The 27,354-nt window shown below is 37.6% G+C and overlaps 1 protein-coding gene across 8 annotated transcripts in view; it reads right to left on the bottom strand.

Moving 5' to 3' along the window:
* Positions 1 to 27,354, bottom strand: part of LOC113101074 (nuclear factor 1 X-type-like) — an 86,197-nt gene that overhangs the window by 47,838 nt on the left and 11,005 nt on the right. For all 8 annotated transcript variants that reach the window (XM_026265531.1, XM_026265537.1, XM_026265536.1 and 5 more), the window contains exon 3: positions 2,610 to 3,141. In XM_026265531.1, coding sequence (XP_026121316.1) covers positions 2,610 to 3,141 — 532 coding nt within the window. The remainder of the gene's footprint in view (positions 1 to 2,609; positions 3,142 to 27,354) is intronic.

The following is a 27,354-nucleotide window of genomic DNA, read 5'->3' as shown; positions in this document are numbered from 1 at the left end:
TAAGTATAATAAATTACAATATATAATAAAAATCAACAATTTAGCAGAAAAAAATACATACATGAGCATGCATGGATGTTTTATCAAGATTTTTCTTCTAAATTTAACAGGCATTTTTAATTCTAAAAGCTGAAGTTACATAAAATGGCAGAAAGCACATTTTTCTTTTTAAATATTAAATTTCCTGTGTGGCGTGTTAAAGCAGGGAAAAGTTTATATTATGTTCTCATAATAATGATATAAAAGCAGCACTAACCATACAGCACTGGATATAAAATTAATATTCTCTTTACCCAAAAGCCTTCCATTAGGACGGCTTTCCCCATAATCACCATTCTTAATGGAAACACATTTAACACGCATTTACCTTCAACACACCTGCATTACTACTTAGAGTCTTGTAAAAATAAACCATTCATTTCACACTTCATTTTAATCAAGAAAAATAAGCCTAAATTTAGCAAAATATGGAACATTTGAGTCAAATCCCAAAACTCTGTCAAGCAGAAGACAGTGGTTTAGGATTCGGGCTTCAGTTCAAACTATGGCTATCCATTTTTAGGCATTTAAAATGGAAAGCATTTAATAAGAAAAAAGCCAAATCTCTAGCTACCTATTACTGCAGTAACAACACTTGTTATTTTTTAAGTTACGTTAAAGTTACGTTTCAGTTTTTTTTTTAAATGGCCAGAAAGAGAGCTGAAAATGAGTGCTCGAGCTCATACACACAAACAAACAAACACACAATTTCCCGCACCAATGGCATTGCAATAGTGCCAACTAGAGCAATTACTGTAGCAACTCCCATAGCCGTCCTTTCTCTTGTTTCTCTCGCTTTCTTATGGACACAAAAGAGGAATATTCAATTTGAGAGTGTGACAACGAAGGTCACATTTAATAGTGATAAACAGAGTTTGTGCGAATGAACAATCACAAGGACAAAACAAACACAAGAACCATTAAATTAAACAAACAGCTGAGCCACTGCATTCAAGAAAAAGAATGCAGAGATATTTTTTGGCACATTCAACAAATACCTGATTTGAACTGTCAAGCTATTTCAAATTAGGATAATTGTGTTGATGGTTAGGAATGCACAACTTAAATCAAGAATAAAATATCAGCTAAAAAAAATAGTGAATACCCTCAACCAGAGCAGCACATGGGGACTGTGTGTGTCTGGGGTTGAGCTCTGGCACAGGATGCCACAGGCCCTGGGATTGTGAGCGGCTGCCCTGCAGGGTGCCAGTCTCCAGTGAGGCTATTTGGAGCCTGATAAAAGCGGCAGTGCACACTGGAATTAGCCTGATAAGATAAGACCGCAAACCGCAAACATTCTGAGCGGGCAGCGCAATGGCCAACCCTGCTGGGCACTGAGTGAACCAGTGCGTGCGCTGACTAGGAGACTGAAAGACAACTGGAAACTGTTGAGCTGGTTTACAATTCAGCTGTGTGTAGTGTGTTAACTATCTTACAACGAACAGTTTTTAACAATTATGCCATGGAAAAAATAAGCTATTTTTTTCAGTACTTGTGGTTTATTTGCAGTACTATAAAATGAAAATGAATTAGCAACAACAGCAAAAAAAGAAAGCAAGCAAGCGATTTCAGATTTGTAATGACAGGATTATGGATCTGTTGGCCTGAGTGTGTTTGGCCTGTCAGATCTTGTGTGCGTCAGAGAGAGTGTTGTTGCTGTGTCAGAAACAGCGTTTGGCAGGGAGCGTATGAGACCGTCCTAGTAACTTATCCACAGATTCACACACACATACACTCACTCCAAAAGGATACGACTCTAAAACGCACTGCCAATCAGAAAACAAGACGGCACTGAAGAATTGAAAAGGCCACCCGTCTTCAGTTTTCTTGTGAATACAACCAACATACTATTTATATTAAACACTGTCACACAAAAAAAACAAAGCATCCTATTATACGCAATAAAACATAGCAAAAATAATGAAGATACCTCATGAAATACAGCAAACAATGGCAGTAATACATCAGAGTTTTTCCCATTTCAGCAGGGTTTCCAATTAATTTGTATTTTTACATTTCTGGGAAGGATTTACGTTTAAATGGCAGGTATTCGTCTGTAGAATTAATAGATTTAAACAATGTTTTAGTGTACACATGTCTCCATACAGCACAAAATCATTAAGATTTGAATGCTGCTGGATAGGATTTATTATAATAAAGAGCATAACCAGAGAGATTATAAATTAAATACATACATTTACCACTTTAGAAAAATAGCTCTTATTCACCTTGAGATCTGAATGCAGTTCGACAGGATTTCATCCATACAAAGCAGAGCCAAACAGAATATATACTAAATAGATAAACTTGCATGCTTTTTAAAATGACTGTAATTTTTTTCATGCCTACAAATCACAACTTTAATATTCCTATATTTTTCTATGATCGTGGGAACCCATGTTAGAGGTGTAATTTTGTCTCTGGCTGCTCAAAGCACGCATTTATAAGTGTGCTGGATGTGATGGTGATTATGTGGGTGTCATCTTACCCTGAATGCTGACCCCTCTTAAAAAAACACATTCAAGTATCAGCAGCCGTAGGACAGAGAAAGAAAGTGTATTCCCACTGACCTGGCATGTGGATGAAGTAGGCCAGGTACAGGTCCAGCTCTTTGACGGACACTCCAATGTGATGCGGCTGCACGCACAGGGTGTGGTTGGAGCACTGCGGGGACTTGACCAGTCTCTCTCCGTCCGTGCTCTCCAGTGGGCTCCCCTTGAACAGGATCACCATCACCAGGTCTAGACGCCAGACCTTGTCGGCCTGCCGCAGGCAGTCAATGCGACGGATCTTGCCTTTCTGGTCAGGGTTGGACAGCACGCAGCACGGCGGCTTCTTCCCCGTGATGGTGAGCACGAAGTCTTCGCGGAACTCCGGCCGGATGTCCTTGCGCAATTTGGCCAGCAGCCGCGACGCCCACTTCTGCTTGATCTCGGGCTTCTCGCCCAGGAGTTCGTCTTTGACGGCGCGCTCCTCATCCTTGGACATGCGCTTCTCGTGCTTTTTGAAGTACTTGCGCTTGCGGGCCTGCAGATTGAACCAGGTGTAGGAGAACGCCCGCACGTGCGGGAGGAGAGCCTCGATGAAGGGATGGAATTCATCCTGGAGGGATGGAGAGAGGGAGGGAGAGACGGGAAGAAGGGGAGAGGAGAGGAGGGAAGCAGAGAAGATGTGAGAACATTGGAGCATGATTCGGCGGCGCTTTGTGAAGGAAGGTATGGTAAACACGCAAGTTCTTGTTTGCCAGGATGACAAACACACACACATACACACACACACACACACACACACACATTCGTCATACTCATTAGCATCGCATAAATACAGACAATGTTATGCTAATTTAGAATTTAGGACAACAATTCCTAAACAACGTATATAATACATTTTCAGACATACATACTAAATTATAAGTAATGTCACTTTCCACTGCACTTTTTTTTTTTTTTTTTACACAGACACACTTGCATTTCAAAAGATCCTTTCTCAGTTCAAAACAGACAATGATGTTTTTGAGGGACAGACGTTAAGAGTCCACAACAGCTGCTCACTGTCGGTCGTGCCAAACCGCACAACCAACCCCTGCTACCGCACGTCCTGATCCAAACTACATCACCACACTGCACAGACACAGAAGCAGCACGCCACAGACAAAACGCACAAGCCATGCAGCAAAACTACTAAATAAATGTCTGTAGTTACCATTCTGCACTTTCATTATAAACCCTGCTGGCCGAAATGGAGTGGAAAAAGTTAAAAGTCTTCTCCGCACTTGACTCGACACTACATGCCACAATTATTAGTGCACAATATCAGAGGTTTTTTATGTTGTTGCAAAAGGTAAAAAATAAAAAAATAAAAACTGAAGAAAAAACTAAAAGCAAAAGTTTAGATTTTTTTTTTTAATGTCCAGTCGATGATGAAGAAAAAATCTGAAAATCTTGGAGGAGCCAAACAGTGACAGTTCTGGAGGTACAAAAAAATGTACGAGGAATATTTAATGCACAAAACAGACTGGGAAATTAGAAAAAAAGGGGATTTTGCCAGACACCAAAAATTTTATATTACATATGAACACAAGAAAGCGAACTCGTAATCGAAAAGTATTGTACTCACTGTTAGAGAAAAAACATACACAATTAAATACACAAACACCGCAACAAAGAGAAAAAAACATTTGGCAAAGCAGTAAGTGGTGTTTGTTCAGATATGCGTGCTCTGCATTCGACTCACAGAGAGTGAGAGATAGAGAATGGGAGATAGACAGAGAAAGAGAGAGAGACAGAGAGGTGGTAGAGAGGAGTAAATGGTAAGCGCAAAAAAAAAAAAAAAAACAAGAGAACCAAATCAGTGTTGGAAGAGAGCGTACGACCGCTGGCAAACCCGATTGAAGCTTCCTTTTTTCCCCTTTTTCCTCTCCAACTCTATCTCTCTCTTCCTCTCCATGCTCTTTTCCTATCCATTGCCTCAGAGTGTGCCAGCGCGAAGCTGAGCCCACCTATTTGGCACCGGGTGCCCGATCGCTCAGCCAATACGCACACTTGAAGGGCTGAATGGGAGGGAGGCAGGGACAGAGGGAGGGTGAAAGAGATGGAGCGAGAGAGCGAGGGGGGAGTGTAGGGTTCGGTCAGAGGGTTGGCTCCTTACTTTGCCAAATTAACAAGTTCCTATCTTGTGCAACTGCAAAGTCCAGAGCACATTAATTTTACATGCGCCAATCAGCGGAGCTGCCCGTGTTCAATTCCCACCCCGGTTTACCTCCATTTTCCTCCTCTTGTCTTCAAGAACCGAGCTCAGATGCACACAAGCACTTTTGCCATTTTCACCAATACACTTGCCATCACTTCCATCACATGAGCGCACAGCAGTGTCCCCATTTGCCCCGTCCCCTCCCTCCATTGAGCGGCGTGTGAACGCGCGGGCCAGAACTCCCAGCAGACGCTACAGACTAGCAGCTGCCTTTAGATTCAGCACACAAACAAAGAGCAAAGACAGAGACATGGTCCACAGCAGAACACCATTCTCTCTCTGAACTTATCAGAGGATGTGTCAACGTCAGATACCAATGTCTGGACACAATTTTAAAAAAGTATTTCACATTAAAATGCTTCTATAAGAAAGTGTATTAATAGTTGTTTCCTTAAAAAAACTAAAATCCCTATTCTCCTCATAATGCTTTTTACAAAACAGCAAAGCAGGATTCAACAATTAACTGACAACCATCTACTTTAACCTGTCTTGCCAATATTTTCAACAGTAAGTAACCAAAAATTGGATACATATAAATAAAAATTCCAAATAATAAACCAACCTTAAAAAAAGTTTACAAATAATTATATTTATAAAATATTAAGTATTCTTTACAAAACATAATAATAATAAAAATAATAGATTAATTTGAAATAACAGAATTATACTTGTATAAAAAACTCATAATGAAACATGAGGAACTGAATTTAATAAACATGCACCCTTTTTACAGGAAAACAGTGACATAGCACGATTTACTCTTTTGATTCTAACTGATGCATCCAAGACTCGTGCAAATCAGTATTGCAATTTCAAAGTCCTCATGTAAGTTAAATACCAACAACATTCAACATTTTTTTAGTTTTCAAAGGCCCATGTACATTATCTACGAACACCAGATGTATAATGACAACACAGTTTCGTGAACCAGCCTGAAACTCTCTCACACTGGCCCTGAGCTGTAGCACAAAAAAACATTCAATGATTAAATCCTGCTCCAAACTATATACAACATATTACAGGAATTCAGTCAATCCCTGTTTGCAATGATCTGGTATGATCCATAAGACAGAGCCAAGGAAATTGCTATCTTGAGCATTCATATCAAGTGATTTAATCTGGTTTAATCCCTACAATGAGTTTATGTGACATATGCCACTCTCTCAGGGCTACATGACACCTTAGGGTGACCATCAGGCCCATCTGAGACCACCGGGTGAAGCAGTCTCATTTCTCAAAGCCACTCACTCACTACAGATCATGCAGTTGCCCATAGGCCCCTGCAATGTAAATGCACCGTTTCCTAACAAAGAAAGCCAAGCATCAGGTTGGTGTCTCATTTTGTTTATAAATGTTCCATTAGCTCGCGATTCACTTTGCATAATTCCAATACAAGTTAAAGGAAAGTTCTTCACAATTCATATCAGCTGTAGCCTACAAAAACAAGGTGTCTTTTATTTTATTTTATTTTTTTGCCTAGGTTGCCACAGTTCATATCTAATTTGGTTTGACACACTAGATGGATTTTGTTTCTGGTGTATTTATTTACATTAAGTAATGTCCATGTCTGCAAAAAAAGAGTTTGAAAGAGTATAACGTTACTTTAAATTGCCTGAGGGGGAAAAAATGTCAGTATAACAAATTCATTGTTCTTGCTTGAATTATTGGTTTAATGATTGCAGCAAATCTGAAAATCTTTATGACAGCATGAACTTTGTGTTGTTATCATGAGAATAAATTAGTATGCAAGCCATAAACGGCATATAAAACAGAGTTTAGTCATATTTGCGCGTCCCCGTAAGCTTGCTGGATTTTTTCACTGCCGAATGCCCTTATTCAAACTCTTTTACACCACAGCCTCTCTTATCTTTGTATGACACACTCGTCTCTAAACAGTCAGCGACCTTTGTTTTAGGCAAGAAAAAAGGAGAGCGCTAGAGAAAGATAAAAAAAAAAGAGTTTGAGAGAGACAAAAAAAGAGAGCTTTCCACGAAAGGCTGTCTCACTCCGCTGCGTACTGCTTGTGTTTTTGTAGCAAGGCCTAACGTTACTTCTTCCAGAGAGAGAGGGAAAAAGGCTGAGATTGTGAAAAGAAAACACTGACAGACTAACGTTATGCCCAGAATCTGTTCTTAAATGCTCTGTTACTCAATATTACACCACACAGGCGAGTCCCATCAAAATTAAGTGTCTTTGAGCACCTACGAGTTTCATCAAATTTCCTCTCCCGGTTTTTTTTTTTTTTTTTTTTTTTGGCTCATCAAATGTCTTACATTCCCTACATTTACAATATGACATTTTTAAAGATTTTTGTTTATATGATTGCCCTTTATTCCAGTCACTGCTAAGAACTATTTTACCCATCTCACTGAATAACAGTAAAACAGGCTTAACTGTTACTCAAGAGTAAGCTTTTCTATTTTACCTAACACTGAAACATAAGGTAAGGAAGCAAATTTAGTGACAATAACGACAAAAAAGGTTCTTTGTAAACAGGGTTAGAAAAAAATACCATACCTCTGGCCTCTGTTCTTTTAAGATGATTGTGTTTTATTATTTTCCATTGCTTGCCTTCTTTTTTTAAGGACCTGTAAACCTCTTAACGGTTTTTATATATTTTTTTTAAATCGCGTTGGCGGGAGCTCGAGCTCCTTCTCCTGCGCGAGACAGAAAAAAAGGCTGCGGAGGGAGAGATGCAGATACTCGCGCGGCTGACGTGAGAGAGACGAACAATCTGACATCAACTTGGGAAGTTTTGAAAGAAATATTTTTCACAAGAAAATAAACTTGAATGAAAATAGATTTACAACAGACGAAAAAAGAGGATTTCTTTTCATCCTAAATACAAATGCCAAATATATTCATAATTTGCACATTTCTTGAATATTTTATTTATAGCTACTATTTATTTATTTTTTAGTTCTAATGTACAAAAATGGAAAAAACGAAATCGAATATATCAAATAAATATTACCAGGTACTGGAAACCAGCCGAATAGCGTGCCATTTTAGAGCATCTAATAACCGAAACATCAAAATACGCTAGTAAAATATTTTTTAAAACAATATATACGTGCCCCTTGCGCATCCTTTCATATTTTATCTCGATATGAACCGAATTTATGAAGCAATTACTTTTTGCTTCTTATATCTCAAAATTTGCCAAATTGGGTTCACTGAGCTCAGGGCTTTTTTTTTTACACCGTCATTATTTAAACTTCTTCAGGAATATCTTTGTCGAATATATGCTATTAGTATTACTATTAAACTATTTCACGTTTAAATAACCATCTTTCAAAATCTTCTACAAACCTTTTCCATTCATAATGACAACCAACTCAAACACCTTAAAACTAAAATCATGAATCATTAATTTACCATCTAATAGGTCGGTCTGCTAATGATAATTTGTCTCTCATATAGACTAAATAACATGCATAAATAAAGTGCTGTAGCTGGAAAATATTAAAATGTTTAATTACGTCTATATGCATTATGCACTTAGAAAGCAAGCATCTTGTGGATCCCAAGCCAAAACATGTAACCCGAGGATCAAATAAATTAAAATGATTTTTACTTACAAATCAGAGACGGAGCACGGCGGTGCTATGTGTGGAATTAATACAGTTTTATACAGAGACGCGTTTCCAAGATGCATCTGTGTAATTTACGTGTTTTCAGCTCCACACGTAAATATTCCTAATGCACATACTTTTGTGTCAGAATTCTAACAAAAAGACTTTTATATTTTTTTTTATTTATTACAGAATTACATATCAGAAAGAAATTGTGTTTTTCTTTAAAAAAAAAATGTAAGTTGACATTTGAAAAAGATAACCTGCACAAGACGAATCACAACATATTTTCTTCAAACTAAGTTAGTCAATCCCCTAAAATTCAATAGCTACCACACATTAAACTCGATATTATTATCAATATAAACATTCTGATGTGATTTGGATACAGTAATTTACAGTATTAACGTTTGTTAAGGTGTCAGCCTGTACCTATATTAGCTACATGAGCCTAGCTGTAAGAATAACGCTCTTGATTTCTATTTAGAGACTCCTGTTAATTACTGTTAGGAAAGTAGAAACATTCATCTTGTGAATGAGGGTGTTTCCGTCCGCGGGAGCGTGTCTGTAGATCAGAGAACTGGACTGGATGGGTGAGATCATTCAGCAGACTGATGAAGTGTAAACTGCCGAGAAAATGCCGAGACTAGCACGGCGTGACACCACAGCATCGCTTACACAGCGACTAAATACAACCGCTCCGACTGTCCAGGCACACTAAATATTGATACTGCCTACTGTGAGAGCACTGCACTCTCCCCTCCGAGTCTGTGTGTGTGTGTGTGTGAGAGAGAGAGAGAGAGAGAGAGAGAGATCTATTTGTGGAGGCCTTATAGGTGAATGATTCATAAAGCAGCATTGTTTGCATATTATTAAAAAGCAAAGAGTTTTGATAGGGTCAGCCATAGTATGCAAAAGTGCATTTCTAATAAAAAATAAAATAAAGATAAACAAATCACAGTAGCCTTGCAGGTAGAGTTTACTCCTATTTTTTGTAGTTGTAGTACAGCTTAATAGCCTCAGCTTAATTATTAGGCTAAATTAGCAGATGTCACTCATTATCTATTTATTTTAATTTAATTTGTACTTTTTTAAGCTGTTAAAATAAAAAAAGTAAAAAATTTTTTTTAAAAAAATCAAACAGAATGGTATTTACATGATCAACATTATCACTGACAATTTGATTAAAAAGAAAACATCTATATTTGTGAAAAAAACCATAAGCGATTCTAATAATTTATTTTGTAAGCAGCAATACTAAAAAGACATGAGAAAAATTGTTCTTCAGGAATCACATACGTTTTTATGACAGCCCTAGACTGTAAAAAATGGTGTTTCTATGGATGGGATGATTTAATTCAGTGGCTCTATCAGAAGTCAGCAAGACTGCTGAAAGCTGCATAAGCTTCATTTTACTCACCTGAACAGTCATTTAAAAACTTTAAAGTTAATTCAATTAATTATTGTCCTCCCCTCTGTTCAGTGATGGACCAAGGCATTGTTTCTTAAAGGAAAATGCCACCATTTTTCAATATTCCACTATATTCTTCCCTCAGCTCGAATAAAAATGATAACTATATTTTATATAACTAGCTATATAGCAGCACTTCGACCTCGGCGCAGTATTATCATCATTCCTGAAAACTCTTCACGTTGGTTGTATTGAAGGAAGTTAGAGGGAGAGTTTTCAGGAGTGATGATATTACTGTGCCAAGGTCAAAGCAATGCGAAGTGCTCTTCCGCCATACATATAGTCATAATTTTTATCCGCTTAGGAAATCACCAGTTTATTTAAACTACTACTCATGTAACCGTCTTTAAATAGGGAAAACATGAAAGTGTTTGGTAGCTTCTAAATTCATCCCTGTTTGGATCATAATGAACGAATGTTGGTAAGCTAAACGCTAGCATAGTGGCGCTGCACGCTACAGCGACTGAGTGCATGCACTGAGACGGGAGAGGTACGTATTAACTCCTACTAAAATCAAAACATAAAATGCAACCAATATAAATTGTTTCAATGTAAATAAGATGCAACTGTGGATGGGACTATGCATCAAAACACCGGACAAATACATCCAAGTGACCAACAAAAAGTTCAGTTGCCTACAACAGAAAATAATTTTTGCATGGCAGAGCCTTATAATTTGTCATTGTCTCATTCGCACACAAGACTGATATCCTTCCTCAGTCACTAGGAAGTCGGGTTACTGCATATACATCCAATCACAACCTGAAAACAACTGCATGTAATTATGGTTGATATTTCAGCAGCTCCAGTGCCAAGTGGCAGGTTTAAACTATGTTCTGAGTTCTCCAACACAAACCCCTCCACCCTCGCTTTCATTCTCATTCTTTTCTTTACCTCCACCACTCGGTGAGGCAAGGTGCCAACCCTTCTCCTAAACTGGGCATCGTGCCCTACCCTTTATGTAAATGAGGCACCCACCACCTCCTGTCTCTCTGCCCTCTATCTCTCTTTCCATCTTTCTCGTAAACTTTCTCTTCTCCCATTTTTTTCTAGTGTTGGCTCCAATTCCCTATCCCTACATTTCCGTCACTTAACTTTTAATTATTCTATCAAACAAACTCGTCTGTCTCACATCTTTCTATGGGAAACCTTCATGCTTCAGTGAATTCACAGATGATATAAACCCTATTTCCTGACCAACCTGTATTGTTATGTCACTATTACACCACACCAAGCACTTCTCCAGTATCGCACACTACAAGGCAATTTCATTTGCATTTGCGTTAAGGGTATTTACAGTAATTGTGCAAAGATCAAACTGACAAACATGCACTAAATACCCACAAACACTCACAGTTCAAATGTAAACACAAAACACACAAACTCTCTCATGCACATCCATCTTGTGATATCTTAAGGCAGGGAATCCCAAACTTTTATGTCAGCCAAACCGCTTAGATATAAAATCTTTACTTGACATAAAACCCGAGATTTTAAGTTAATATTTCAATAATTTAACAACCCACAGACACTGTTGCTTCCAGCAAAAATACAAGTCCTGAAATAGTAATCTCGTCTGAATCAGGAGAGAAATATGAACATATCAAGCACCGTTTACAAGCGAAAAGAGTCAAGACTTGTTCTAAACAAATACATTGGTGCATCTGCTGTGAGAGAACAACAGGTGATAAACTTGAACTGGTATTTTGGCCAGAAGCAATGGTTAAAATGCCTTAATGATGGATTTGTTTCTTACAAACATGCAGCTTTTCACTTCAGAGGATGTTAATTGATGGACTGGAGTGGTGTGGATTATTTATGGATTATTGTAATATTTTTATCAGCTGTTTAGACTCACATTCCGACGGCACCCATTCACTGCATTTCCAACTCAAGTGATTCAGTTTTTTTATTTTGTTTCTGACATGTTTGTGTTGTATCTTTCACTTGGATGTTATAAGCTGTACTAAGTAAATACAGCTGGAGTCTGGACAAAATAAAAACTTCATTTCAGGCTGCAAATCAACAAAGTGTGATTATTTTAAAAGGGGATGATTCCTTTCTATGATTCTATTCACTGAAAGTTACAACATAAATATTTTTTGTCTTATCTTCTCTTTCAAATGTTCAAACTTTAAAGCTACTAACATCCTAGACAGATCCTCAAGCTTTCGATATTCTGGTGTCTTTGCAGCCTTTAAATTGACCCTGTCTTAATACTAAGTGCATTCTGTATATTACAATCTGTTATACCAACAAGTTGATTATTTCTACAATGATTCTTTGGGCCTGTGTAGATTTAGGCTTTATTTTCACATCTCAGCTGCACAGACACACTCTGCAGCTGCATGGCAGCACATTTACATAAGGTAAACATTGGCTTGCTGACTAGTCCACTACTTTTCTGGATGACTAGAGAAAACGAGTAGCCGTGCAAGCCCTAGATCAACAATTCACAAAACACAAATGCCTCACCGGTCACACTCTGTGATGACTGGATATAATTACACTACAATGGCAAAGGTGAGAGAGAATGGCAACTAGCTGCATGACACTCACACATGCACAATGAGGTACAATGCCTATGAGGAAATCCTTTGTTGAAGAGAAAATAGAGCTGATGGAGGAGTGTGTGTGTTTGTGTGTGTGTGTGTGTGTGTGTGTGTGTTAGAATGTAACAGAAAATGAAAGGTTTTGACAAAAGAGTTTTGCCTAAATCACTTAATGAATTATTAATTAGTGGTTTTGTATAAATAAAGATGATGTCTAAAGAGCTGAGAATAACCAATTTATAAACAATACTATTTAAAGACTCCATAAATCACAAAACTGTTGAGATACAAAAAATAAACAAATTCTGACTATTAGAAAACTCCTTACTTTTTATTGATAGACTGTCAATAGATTTTGAAACTATAATAAATCTCCAAATAATCGTCAAACATTGGCTGATTAATTGCCCTGACTATTATATATGTGTGTGTGTTTGTGTGTGTGTGTGTGTGTGTGTGTGTGTGTGTGTGTGAAAAATCAGCTTTACGGCAGAAATAAATTACATTTTAAATTATATTCAAATAGAAAAAAAGAAATGTAATAACATTTCACATTATTAGTGTTTTTACAGCATGTTTTGATTAAAAAAGCAGACTCGGTCCGCAGAAGAGACTTAAACAGACCCTAAACTTTTTAACATTAATGTATAAAAAAACCTGACACTTTGATTGCTGCATGACATTACAAGTTCATAATTCTTTTTCTGTTTCGTTTCTGACAGTAAACTCTCTCTGTCTGTCAGCATTTGTCTCATCTGTCAGTTGCTTTCTCTCATTAAGAGCTGTCCAGCATTAGTTCTGTCAGTTCAGGACAGGTGCAGTGGTAATGAGAGGGTATCTGCATGCACTGAGGGCTTTCCCATTATAGTAAGCTTAATCCATGGGGAGGGAATGTGTGTGTGTGTGTGTGTGTGTGTGTGTGTTGTGTTTGAGTGTGTGTGCCAATACTGCAGCTGGGGTAAGAATGTGTGTGTGTTTAAGTGAGAGGGGGAAAGTCTTATTTGTGTGGCAGTTTCTTTGCAAGTTCATTAGCTTTCTACCCACAATAAAGTTATTATTCAAGCATTTATTTTGCTTGTCTTACACTGCCAGCCAGGGAACAAAAAATAGTGTGTGTGTGTGTCTGTGTGTGTGTGTGTGTGTTTGTATATATTTGCAGTTTTTCTTATTCTCAAGACAAGGCATGCAATATAGGCATGTTGAAAAAGCTCTAAGTATGAGAAAGGGTAATCAGCAGCAGCACCAATTAGGTAAAAGGTTTACACAAAGTAAAGTGGGAACTAAATAGAGATTTATAGGAATACACAGAAACACAGATAAAATGTAAGCATTTTAAAAGATGTTCAGAGTTATTTTACAGCACTGCTTTTTCTTCCCTCTTGTCTTTAGATCCAGAGTTTCTCTCCAGAGCACAGAGATATAAATCCAGTGCACACACTCACAAATACATAAATAAAAAGAGTTGGCCTGTTCAGGATTAATTATGATGCTTCTTGATTTTTCATAATGCCAGGAGGTTTAGCATTTATGCTGCATACATACACAAATACAGCAGATTTAAAGCTGGTCTGAACTGCACTGAAAAACTAAATGGTTTAGAAATGTTTTTCTTTTAGAAACTGCAAGCAAATTTCATAATTACAAAAGAAAAAGCAAGTTACAACCCCAATTAAACATGATATTTGTAGTAGAAAAACTGAACTGAATAGTACTTTCTAGTAAACCTTACTCCAATAATCTATATTACAAATATATTTTTTTAAGGGTGTAAGTGCAAAACTTGGAATGGGAATATGAGAGAAAAAGTGAAATTGAGAAAGGGAGGAACCTTAGTCTCTCTGGACATAAGAAAAATGCTAGCTTGGTGAGAGCGACTCGACATCGGTTCACCAGAACACAACCCTTCTATAATAAACTTAAAGGAATGGTTCACTAGAAAAATGAATTGTTATAATTCATAACCAATTCCATGTCATTCCAAACCACATCTTCAGTGGAAGGCATTGTATACTAAAGACATTTTTCAGTATGTCTTTTTGATTTTTTGTTGTTGTTTGAAATCATTCAGATAAGTAAATGATGAAAGAATCTGAATTTTTAGGTGAATTTTTCCATTAAAGGTCTGCTCTAGAAGCTCAATGCACAATTTGTCCGGTCGAAGAACAGAGAAGTTACCCAAGGGCCTGATCCGGTTTCTTCCACATTCACAGCACTTCGAGTTCCAGTGCTAAAAAAATCAGCAACTGTACAACGACTTCTTTAAATCCTTATGGGGTGTGGGCGGAAATGGACGCATGCCAGAGGACAAAATTTGGGAGTAAAAATTACACGATGCCCTGTCCTGGCCCCTTAACAGGCTGTACAAAATGCACAGTGTTGTGCTTCGGAGTTCCTGTCTCGCTAAGATAAGATGAACAAAATACCTAAACCCTGCAAGGTGCATTTTAAGAGCATGACACATTGATCAAACGGATAATATCTGGCAACCGTACAATTCAGATGCATTCCAAAGGACTGCGACCACAGAGAAGACTAGTGAGGGACGTCAAGCACAATGCACAAAGTTCCTGAGATCCCAAGACAGAACTCGGCAATCTGATGAGCCTCTAAGTGGGATAATATAGTTAACATTCCTTTGCATCCCCTTAAGAAATCCAATATGTGCATATCAATGCTTCTACCCGAAGCCTTACCTCTCAGGTACAATGAAAGAAAACACTCACACTACCCAGCTAGTGTAATTAGGGCTGGAAATCAAGATTTGAAAAAAAAAACTAGAACAGAATGATTAATGTCTGCCGATGTGCACTGAACACTGTACTGAAATACTTCTACTGAGGCCCTATTTTCATTTTAAAGGGTTCATTGGATGCCTATTTTGTACATGCTGTTCTAATTCTTTAGGGTCTTAATTAAAAGTCTATAACATACTTTGGTTAAAATTTCTCAATGGTAGTGTAAAAAAAACACCTTTTTAAACCTGTCAAAATCAGCTCTTTTTCAGCACGCTGTTCCTAGACCATGTTGCTTTAAATGCTAATGAGCTCTGCTGACCCCGCCCCTCTCTTCAGTGCAGTGATGAGCAGACTGTGAACTTCAGATGTGTTACTGAAATCTCTTTCGTGCTGTCTCACACTTGAATGGCTTAAAACACTTTCATGTTTAAACTGACAAGGCTCAACAAGGCTCTTTCTTGAGGAAGCAGCACTAGCCCGATCGTTCAGATTCAGGTGATTAATTAAACACTGGAGTGTCCTGTTAACCTCAGGTAACATTAAGCATATTGTGTTTGCAGGTGAACAAAAAATACCACTACTGGTGAGCCAGTCCAATGCAGATATGTCTGAAAGGTGATGATAAAAAATACAAGTCAGGTCATAAAACAAGGTTCCACAAGTACAAATCTCATTTGTATTTATTGATTTTTAGGAACAACTTATAAAACAAGATAAGCAATGTAATATAATTATGAATTTTCTACAAATGTTGAATTCACATTTACTTGTTGCTAACAAATATTGAATAGCCAATTACCCCATGAAAAACAACACCATCCAAATGCAGTCTATGGCTGCATCTCATTTCGGAGGCTGCGTCCTCCAGACGTCGCATTTGAAGACTGCAAACGTCATTAAGTCTTATTTAACAAAAGTAACCATAATAAAATTGACTGTAATTCCTTGTGAGGTTTAAAATACTAATAATTTATTTTTTATTTTGCAATTTAATGGTTACTTTTCTTAAATGAGACTTACCCGATGACCTTTGCAGCCTTAAAATGCATCATCCGGAGGATGCAGCCTCTGAAATGAGACGCAGCCAGTCCACCAATCAGAGAAGCCACTGTTACCATGGAAACAAAAAAATGCTTTTAAAAAATGTATGACCACCCACTCTGTTCACCATCAAATGGCTAATTTGTATATTTCACAATCTACTCAATACAATATACCATTAATAAAATATACTTCTTATTAAAGACTAAAAGTCCACAGGTTTATGTTATTGCATTTTTTATTCACTTACTGTTTTTGACTTCCTTCTGCATTTCAAAAATAATTTATTTTACTTCAGATCATCACAGTCATCTCAGAGCTTGTTGGATTGGTTCAGTTTATAGCTAAAGGACTTGATCCCAATTGCGAAAAATACTGTACTTCAGAAAACAAGGTGTCTGAAAAAGCATCCGGTTACTGTCTCAATTATTGGTTACTGCATGTCTTAAACCCAAATTAATTATCAGGTCATTTTATTGTGCACTGTGCATTCTCTAAAAGTGGCTCCTGAGCTGTGTAACGTGAGCACAGAGTCTGTACACAGAGAATAACAAGTGCTTCCAATGGAGGAGATAAGGACATGTTAACATAATAAAAGGAAAAAAGCTGGCCTCCAAAAGCTCCTTGTCGTACAGGTAAACTAGCACTGTGTTAATGCTAATGCTCAAGTTCAGTATGTGTTCTTGTTTGTAGACTTACTCTGTAACATCTTTTACTGATCCCAGAACATCCCTCCACCAATATCCTGTGATCTCTTTCTATTACGAAAAGCTCATGAATCAATTGATACAAAACCAGCTGTAATGAGCTGATGACATCATCACGAACTCCTCTGCGAATTATAAAACACTCATAAAACTCTCCTCCTTGACGGCAGGCTCAAGAGTAACGATAAGCATTGTCAAGCACTGCCAGATATTGAGCTCATTTAGTTATTCTATGAGAGTATGCAAGCAGACGCTGCAAAAGTGCTAACCCGAACATGACCCAGTTCCTTAGCCTGAGCCTGCATTCAATGCCAAGATCACGATTACATCCCTGCCAAAACATTTCGAGTGAGCCTTTAAATACTGCCCTTTTCCTTTCCTAAGGTGGGCGGCATTGGTGAAAGGCTGGCATAACTCAGAGGACTGACTGTGCTATGCCTGCAGGTTAAGGTCTGGATTTTACCACCTCAATGAAAGCCAGTCTAAACACACATATCACAGGAGTGAGGCTGGAAGCTGGCAGCGCGCCACACGGCCTAAGTCACACCACTGCTTCGGACCCTGATTCACTGAGGCTAGTTGACTGAATGAAAAGACACTGGGAAGCCAGAGGCATTTGATGGCTGCAGAGAATATATTTCAATATAATTTCTCAGAAGCAGCAAACAGAACTGCAACAGTAATGGCTGTTTTCAAACAGGTTTCCTTAACTTTCCCTCTGTGTGCAATTGGTCAAACAAACAAGTAGTCCCGCCTACAATTTATGCATTGGTTATGCCAGGATTTTCCCCATTCATTTTTTCCATTGAGATTTTAAATCACCTTTATTTGGAGAAGAATCTAACTAGCAGGGGAACTAAACTCCTACAAGGTGAATTACAACCTTACAAATGTTTATTTAAAAAAAAAGAAAGAAAAAATACAATCCCCATAATCCAATTAAAAACAATGGAGAAATATAAAATTATTGATAAGATGTTGATTGATTTAGAAACAATATATTGTTTGTTATTAAGTTGTTTGACTTGTCACAGTTCTCTGATTGGTAGAGGTTTTTCTGGGGAATCATGGGTAATGTAGTTTTCATCAAGACTTTCGCTGTTAAATGTGATTATTCTAAACAATCAATTAAAATAATGCAGGCTGATGGGTTTAACAAAAGCATGATTTACAACCTTGTAACTCACGTTTGGTCTGTCTCTAAAGGGTTCAAGTTATTGTTAAAAATATAAAATAACATTATTAACTGTGGCACTCCACTGGTTGAGTCGATGTTGGGTCAGTCTCCGGCCACTTAAACAAACAGAATGCTTGTGGCACAGAAATAGCCCCCTGAACCTTTAAAATGCCATATACTGTACCAGCATTTTAAAATTTGAATTGCACTACCTACAACATTTGAAAGAAATGCAGTTCTTTCCAATTTTGTTAATTGCTCTTTTGTTTTATGAGTTTAGATGGGCAATAAGACTGACAGTAGTCATTTGTTTATAGATGTGCTTTGATTAGATCACTTACATAAACAGATATCACAATTCATCATTTTAATTGGCACAACGTGTAGTAGTTTACCAACAAATCTGGTTCGAGTTGCCTGCAGAGATTTGCCTGCTGTGCTGACACTGTGCTTTGACGAATCATGAATCCTCTACCTCCAAAGGGAACAAGAAAGAAGAAAATAAACAGCTGCGCATCATTTGCAAACTGTGGAAATCAAATGCAATTGTACTTTGTGTATGCACATTTTGGCATTCATTTAGAGACTCTGACAGAAATTTTGTTCAGTTGCCAAGAGGCGTCTCCACACATCTCAGTATGTCTGAGAACTGCACAGCAAATGAGATTTATGAATATGCACACAGTGAGAAAAAAAAACAGCCTCGCTGTCTACATAGGGAGCTCCCTTCTAAGGCACCATCCTCATTCTCTGATTTGGAATGCTCTACATATAAAAGAACTCTCAAATGTGACTCACAAAAGATTTCGACAATGTTGTACATTTGCATATCACTACGCTAATGGTGCAACACTGATATACATAAAAATGCACAGAAAACAAATGATTAAAACAACTAAATTATCAATATTTTTGTATTGAATTAATTAACAAAATGTTTTAAAGATGTGGTCACTGTTGCCTTAATTTCACCAAATGTAGGTACAGTTTCTTGGAAGTTTTTGATGCCTGAAAATACTGGCTAAATAGACAACTCCTTAGGCTTCGGAACAGAACAAGTTTAAAAAAAAACAGTCACCACTTCTGCTGCACCCATTTATAACACCCCACAACAAAACAAACATCTCTTTAACAAAGGGGGATTACGGGAGACTGCTTATTTAACTTATTTAACATTCACCCTGGTCTCATGCCTGTTTAAATTACAAAGCTTGATTAGTTGTATGTGCACAAACTGTACAAATGTGCTGCATCTCTCTCCATCCCTGGACCGCTGCCATCCATTCTTCTTCAACGGTCCGCAAGTCAATAAACATCACCGTCACCGCAAGTCAATAAAAACCACCGTCCCTCCCTGAACTCGTTTAAAAACCGCTATCGCTCTCTCAAATCAAGATCCACCATTCCTCCTGTTTCACCACATTCCTCCCTAAATCCACAGAGTGACGGTGACACTGCCATATAAGCAAAAGTAAAAGCAATGCTTTTTAGCCTTAGAAAGCATGGCAACAATGCAATAATGAGTGAAAAATATGAGAGACAACATAGAAGTAGTGAAAAAACGAAAACTAGTCAATTTAAACAAAAATGACTAAATTAAATAATTTAAGTAGGCTACTGTATAAACGCTGATGATGAGAATTAATTAGTAATTGAGAGAGCTGTATGTGTGTGCATATGTGTGTTTAGAAGGGGTAATGTATTTCATTTGAGGTTAGGAGTTGCACATGTTCTTGCATTCCACAAACATGATGCTTAGTTTAAGGGGGAGGACGTGTGTGCATATTACACATCTGCGATGGTTTACTGTAATGTGCGTTGACTTTAAAAGTTAATCTCAGATTGACCACATCTGGCCATAATTATCTGCCATTACGGGCAATTTCGATGATAAGCATCATAAATAATAGTCCGTTCAGATTATATATCACAATCAATTCATTGCTAATAGACCAGAGCCAGATTACAAGACAAAACTTGGTCAGACAACATATGCTAGCAGCACCACACACGCTGACCACTGTAAAAAATGTGTTGACAAGAAATATTTGCTATTAATGAGCCACTGTTGTGAATGCATGAAAGCATGAGGTGATAGAGGCTCTGTTACAAACCCTAGCAAGAGACCTATGTAGACAGGATTTTAGATTTTGGGCTTTTACCATTCTTTAATTTTTTTAAGAAATTAAGGGTGCATTAAATTGATCAGAAGGGACAGTATTAGTGTTTTCACTATATTTTTGATGAATTAAATCCAGCCTTGGTGTGCAAAATAGACTTCTTTCAAAAACATAAATCCTTACTGACTTTGGAATGCTATAGTGTATTTCTTTAACAGAACCAAAAATGCAGTGCAACAAGTTCAATGAAATAAACACTTTGTTTAATAATAAAAAAAAAACTATTTTTCAACACACTAACGCTAAATTCTTATGGAAACGCATTTTTTCACAAAGAGTGCTGTTTGTATGAAGCATACATGTTGCGGCCTATGTAGTGAAACCCAAATCACTCACTCATGAGACTACATTTCAGTTAGCAGCCTATGTAGGTAGTAAGGGAGCTCAAATTTTGGAACAAAGCCAGGCATTTTATTAGACATGTCAAATGACCTGTAGACATGAATAAAATAAACATCTGTGCAAATAAAACAATCGTAGTGTAAAATACTATTTTGTTTGTTTGTTTATGGATTGACAGACCGTAATCAATTCATACATCTTGCGATACCACATCGAGTGCCTCGAAACGGCAAGAGCCCGGAGCATGTGTGTCAACAGTCCCCCCACTGGAATGTTTGCATAAATGACAGAAAAGACTAATTGCTCTATTTTTCCCAAGATCGCAGTGCTCATGGGAATCACAGCCTAGCGTTCATAGCAAAGTAATGCAAAATTCTGCATGACTTTGGGAATATCTGTGCATTGAATGTTATGCTGCATAGTTACACACAGTTAAAAAACACAAAAAACATTTAATCTTTTTCAGCAGTTTTAAGTAATGTGATGTTAAGGTTTGTTGTCAGGTTTTCCCCGGCCTGTGTGCAGCACCAGTGCACTGCTCCCACATGATCCATTCCAAAGGCCAAACAACAATATAGGGAGCAACTGAAAGCCACAGCAACAGTGCAAGGAATTCACGTCCATGCGAGTTTTGTAGATGCACACAATGTTAAAAACAATAAAGGTACTTTATTGGATTCTGCATACTCAATACAGTTTTCAGCAAAGACCGCTATACTCAAAATATAACAAGAGTGGCAGAGCTGTGGTCATAGATGCCAACTGACCCCAAACCTACTGAATACACCCGTCACAAACCAACACACAGACACACACAGCTTGTAGGACAGAAATAATCGACCTTGAGTGTTTTAGGCCCATCAGTGCAGCAGGCCTCTTCAGCTACTGTCCCTACTATAAACACTTGCTCTAAACCCTCCATTTATCACCTATACTGAGAGCCACGGGCTCATCAAACCCACTCACACACGTCGTCTTCGTCTGAAAGCCCTTTACAAAGCCCTTTTGTAGCTCTTAGGCTTTCCTTTCTCATTATGTGGTTAGTTGCAATCATAAAGACTCACACTTCGATATAAATATTACTGAGGAGCTTCCTGAAAACACTGGAAGTATAGAATAGAATAGAATAAAAGCAAGTAAACAATATAATATTAAATAGGAATAAAAAGTTTAACAAAACAAAAAAACATTATTAAATTAAATGGAATAAAATAAGAAAATGGAATAAAAATGAATTTAAAAAACAAATAAAGTGAAAATTAAAAGAAACAAAATAAAATGGAATAAATGGAATACAAATTATTAAAGATTTTATATTAAAAGGAATACTACATTTTTTTATAAAAAATAAAAATAGTGCCTTTATTCATTCTATGTCTGAGCCAGTCAAACCATTTTTTTAGAACCTGGATTCAAAGGATGTTTACTCACGCTAAAGTTAAATTATGAACTATAAAGAAAAGGCTTGACCTAGCATAAAAGCAAAATAACATATGCTTGTTCTTGCCTCAATATGACCGTGACCTTTCAGTGGAAGTTGGTTATTTCTGGCTAATGAAAGACACACATTAGTGAATTACAACAGCACTGGGCCAAAATGTCAGTTCTCTTTAAATGAGCAAAAAGAGAGGAGACAAATTCAAAAGTGTGGTCACCAGGCGGCAAGGAACTCGACCGGAAGTTGAAGTCGGGTGGGGGCTGCCATCTTTTAGCAGAACTTCACTTGCGTTAGCATCCCATTGACTCCCATTCATTTTGGCGTCACTTTGACAGCGAATAACTTTACATCTGAGGCATTTAAAGACTCCGTTTCGCCATTATTTATTTCTAAAGATGCACGACAATGTATAAAGGGCTCCATTACCTTCTATGTTACATTATGGCCCCGTATAAACAGTTTTTGTAAAAAATAGGCTAACGATTGCGTCATAACCACTCGTCTCTCTGTCGCATTACCGTACAGACAGGAGGAGAAGCTCGCAGGCAATTAACCTAATATGGCGTACTGGCGTTACATTTTAAAATACTATACAAAATAATTAATCAGAATACTTACTCCTGCTCACTCACGCCAAAGAACTCCCAGCTCAAGCTCGCCGTCTCTGCAAGATTAACGATGGCAGTTTGCACACACAGCTACTAGAAGATTTACATCTGTCAGACAGGTTGCTGACGTCGTCAAGTTTAGTGTGAGTCTGCGCGTCAGAAACGGAAGTGCTAAAAAACGCTAAAAATGGGCTTCACTTGTCTCAATTGAGTTCCAATGGGGTCGCTGTGTCCATTTCTTTTACTGTCTATGGTGGTCACTGCTCTGAAAGACGCCATTGGTACATAGTTGTGCTTAGTGATTATGTGAACATACTGAGTAAAATGTGTTTGACTTTGTGTGTGCATTCAGTATGTGCATCCACGATGACTACAGAACAAATGTGCACGTTAATAAGAAAGATGGATAACTATTAGTGGGCTGTCGCCATCTTGGCAGCGCGTTGGCATGCGTTACTCCCGGATCATCAAAAATGAGCAAAAATGCAGGAGCTGGTTGCTGAAGCCACGCACACCGAGCTCGACAGCGGTGTCAGCAGCGGCAATCCACCTGTCAATCAAGTGGCCACGCCCTTAATTATGCAGAACATTAAGGCTTAATATAATTTAAACTGATGAGTTATAAAAAATATCTCCCCTCACAGTTGTCATGAAGGGAAAAATTAGCTGCATAGACCAAAAGGCTGTAAACTTTTTTTTTCTGCTGTAAATTTGGGCTTTTTAACATGGGGAGTCCAAGCGGATTTGACTTTCTTTTGGAGCCTCTAGTGGCCAGTCAATGAATTTCAGTTTTATTCACTTCCTTGTTGGCTTCACCAGAGAGCGGGAGGTTGCCGCTTGATGCTAATACAGAACCTTTTTTAAGAGCGTAACACTTATTCTGCTTTAAAAGCTGACATGTTAGTTTTTTTTCTAGAACCTGAGGTTTCATTGTAGCACTTGAGCTGCGTCTTTAGCTGCCAGCTAAAATACAGCACATGTAATTTCTAAGACTCTTTGTTAAGGCTGTGTCTGCCAGAAACTTAAATACATCAAACAGTTATGCCAGCAGTACTGCAGCAGGGTCATGCTGGGCCATGAGGGAGTAACACCACTGCACCTTTTTAAAATGATTCATTCATGAGGAATCTGAAGCCGTTAACAATTTGCACCATCCTCTGATAGAAACTAGACACCTGAACAGAGTTAACTTCACGTTAACTCTCAATGTTGGAGATGTTCACACAGATGCTCTGGTTTGGTTTCTTTATGTGACGCTGTGGCTTGATCAGTACATCTGATGATTTATTTGCTTCAGTGGAATCAAAAACACGTTCAGCTGAATGGCGAGCACGTTAAGGAATTAGCCTAGGGGCGCACAAACATTCACAGTCATGCATTTTATTGAGTAAGACATTTTATAGACATTGTTTTTGTAATATATTTTGCATATAGAAACGACCTATAATGGAGATCGAATGGTATTCCCCAGGGCTGCTGTCTTGGTCCCAACCTGTTCTCTCCTGCTTTCTGAAAGTATATTCTACATTTCCCACACACTCTTTCCCATTTTAAAGCTTCTCGTTTCACCCATTTCCCTGCCAGGCAGAACAAGACAACTGGAGAAAAGAGTAGTTAATGCGCATGTTTGATGCAGTGTCTTCCAGAGCAAAATTCTTAAAAGGACCCTTATTGGAAGAGGAAATTCAATAGGTAGACAATGCAGAAAAATAGCATTTGTCATGACTGTTAAAATGTATCTGTTTATGAAAGCTGCAAGATCTATCAAGAGTGAAAAGTGAGGCCTGCTAAAAGCAGCACTATCCAGGTGAACCAGGCTTATCTGAAAACAAATGTGAGAATAATTCTCTGTTTGGTCAAATTCAAATTGCTCAAGCAGTGGGTTCTCATTGCTAATCTGAGCCCAACAAATGATGAAAAAACTAAGAATGGAAGATACATTAGATATCAAGATTAATTAACATTCTGTTAGTCTGAGCTGTGGTGGGAAAAACAAGCAAAATAAAAATTTGTGATGGTGCAAGTTAACATGACTGACTGGTTTTAACACTTTTTTTTCTAAATGTATTAAGCCTAGTTCTCATTTGCTCTGTCAGTAATATGCAAAAATATTTCCATTATTTGGCAATACCTAAACCTACACACACGAAGAAAAAAAAAAAGGTTTTAAAAGAGGGTTTCCACATTGATGCCATGGAAGGACTATTTTGGGTTCCTCAAAGAACCTTTCAGTGAATTGTTTTTAAAAGAACAATTTCTTTTTACTTGGCATGAAGAATATTTTAATAATCCAAATAAATGTTTTCTCATTATTATATATATATATATTTTTTATCATATTTTAAGCAACACTATTGCTTATTCAGATGATAATGCCCCGGATCCCCATAATAATACATATCTGTCTTCAGCCACAAGACCTCCTGTTATATCTGAAAATAAAAGAACATAGGCCTAAATGTGAATACACATATTAAAGTATACTTGCTAAAGTTTAGGAAATACCATTAAACCCGCAATGTCCTGAGATCCACCCTTGCTGAAAAAAATAAAAGAAAAGAAAAAAAAATACATTATTAATGCTAACCACTTGTCCTGAGATACGTTCAAGGCCTTCAGACTCTCCAAACGACATTCGCACCACGGCACATTTGGCAACTCGTGCTTAACTTCCATTACGTAGAAGCTGGAGATCCCCCACCTGTTCGGTCCATTCCAGAAAACCTTTTATCAACGTTAATAATTCATTAGTTATTGTTTACATTTGTTGCCGCGCCTTATGCCTCCTCGTTTATTTAAATAATTAAACGTAATTAAATAAGACAGACGACTAAACAAACCTCCGGACAAGAGTTAGAGAGGGATCTCGGGGGATCGAGGACATCCGCGCAGCTGGAGAGGATTCCATCGGCTGCGCGGACACATCGCGCACACGCACGCAGACACGAACGCGCGCGCCCTCCCCTCTCCCCCGGTCTCCATCTTCTCTGAAGGCACACAAACGTCCCATAAACCGCCAAACCTCACCCAAGTTTTCATTCCACATAAACATGGCCTGCCGCAGGATTTATTCAGCCTGCAATCTGAATCGCATCTAAAGCCACAAGAGACAAAGGAGGGATTCCTTTAACACACGCACTACGTGGCGCGAGTGCAGGTTTGAAGAGTCTTTTATCACTGCGATCAAAGTCACAGTCGAGCTAATGCCAACACGAGCTGAAAGATTTAATACGAGGACGCAGTAAATCAGTGTGATGAAGTTTCACTCGTAAGCCTTGGCCTTTATTGCTCACATGTACACCCTGTTACATTCAAAAATAAATAAAAAGACATCTATACGTCATAATTACAAAACAATACAGATGTATCAATGATCAACTCTTGAGACAAAATACTTTATCAAACAAACGGATTCACAATGAAAAAAATAATTACCACATATGCAAATTATACCAAAATAGCAGCCTACTTGGGCCTACAAAATATATGAAGAATACATTTCTGAAAGTCATTTAGAGGCCTTTTTCTGAGGCTAAAAGTAGAAAGAAAATAAACTTGAATACCATAAAAAAATATATATATAGAAATTTTGCAACTAGGCAATTTTGTTTATATATATTTCAAAACTCTTGTTTGCCAAATAAGTCAGTGAGGTGTGATATTTTTGACAACAAAGCCATACAACAGAGAACATATTTAGAAGGAAAAAAACATAATATGACCTTTTGATGAATGAGCAACAGTTCAAACAGTGTTACTTTAAATATTTGCAGCCTATAGTGTAGGCCTATTAAATATTTTTTTTACTTTGAAATATATTTGAAAGGTTTATTTCAAAATGGTTGTACCAGCATGAATAATAATAACAATAAAAATATTTTTCAAGAACTTGCAATGTATTTAAAACTGCATTTATAAAAGTTGTATCCTTTTATCTAGGACATTATTAGCCACTGACCCTACTGTTTACTCTTCACTGCTAACTGGATCACCACCAATTGACCTTTAGGCCGACTGAACACTGCAAAGCAAACAGGCAACTGAAATATACAAACTAATGAACTGACGAATACAGAAACACTACAAAACCTTTACTAATAGTTTATGACAGCATAAAACTATAATACATTAAAACAAGAATAGGTATAGCCTAATAAGAAATAGACTTGAATGCGCACTACTGAACGAGTGCACTGACTAGGCCACAAGATGCAGCCCTGGAAAAGGACTGCAAATAGGCTACACTTTTAATTTTCTTTAGTTTTATTAAATAAAAATGCACACATAGGACTATCCTTTGATGAATGTGTGTCTCTTTTAAAAATAATAGCCTAGACATACTGCTTGCAGGCACTATACAAATGCTTGCCATTTCGGCCTACTTTACATTGGGGGGAAAAGACCTAGAGCTCGTCTTTGCTTTAAAAGCAAAAACATAATTTACAATAAAAAAATTATATGACACAAAACAAGAGCTGTCAATGCAAAATGAGAGAAGACGAGATTTCTTTTAGACACATTATACTGGATTCAGAGACAGTTTGGCATGACCCAGTCTGCAGTGTGGGGGGAAAAGAAAGGCCTATTTGCAGCCAAGAAATAGAAGCCAAGACCAAAATCGTCTAAAAATTAAGAAGGAAAGAAATAATTCAAAAAGAGGCAGCATAAATATATATGCCTATAGGACATCAGCTATTGAGAATTCAATTACTTACTAATACCCCAAAGGAAAGTTATTTT

The sequence above is a fragment of the Carassius auratus genome, unplaced genomic scaffold (assembly GCF_003368295.1).
Source record: "Carassius auratus strain Wakin unplaced genomic scaffold, ASM336829v1 scaf_tig00217487, whole genome shotgun sequence".
In the NCBI taxonomy this organism is placed as follows: domain Eukaryota; kingdom Metazoa; phylum Chordata; class Actinopteri; order Cypriniformes; family Cyprinidae; genus Carassius; species Carassius auratus.
The sequence above is the reverse complement of the archived record's forward strand: the minus strand, read 5'-3'. Positions and strand labels throughout refer to the sequence as shown.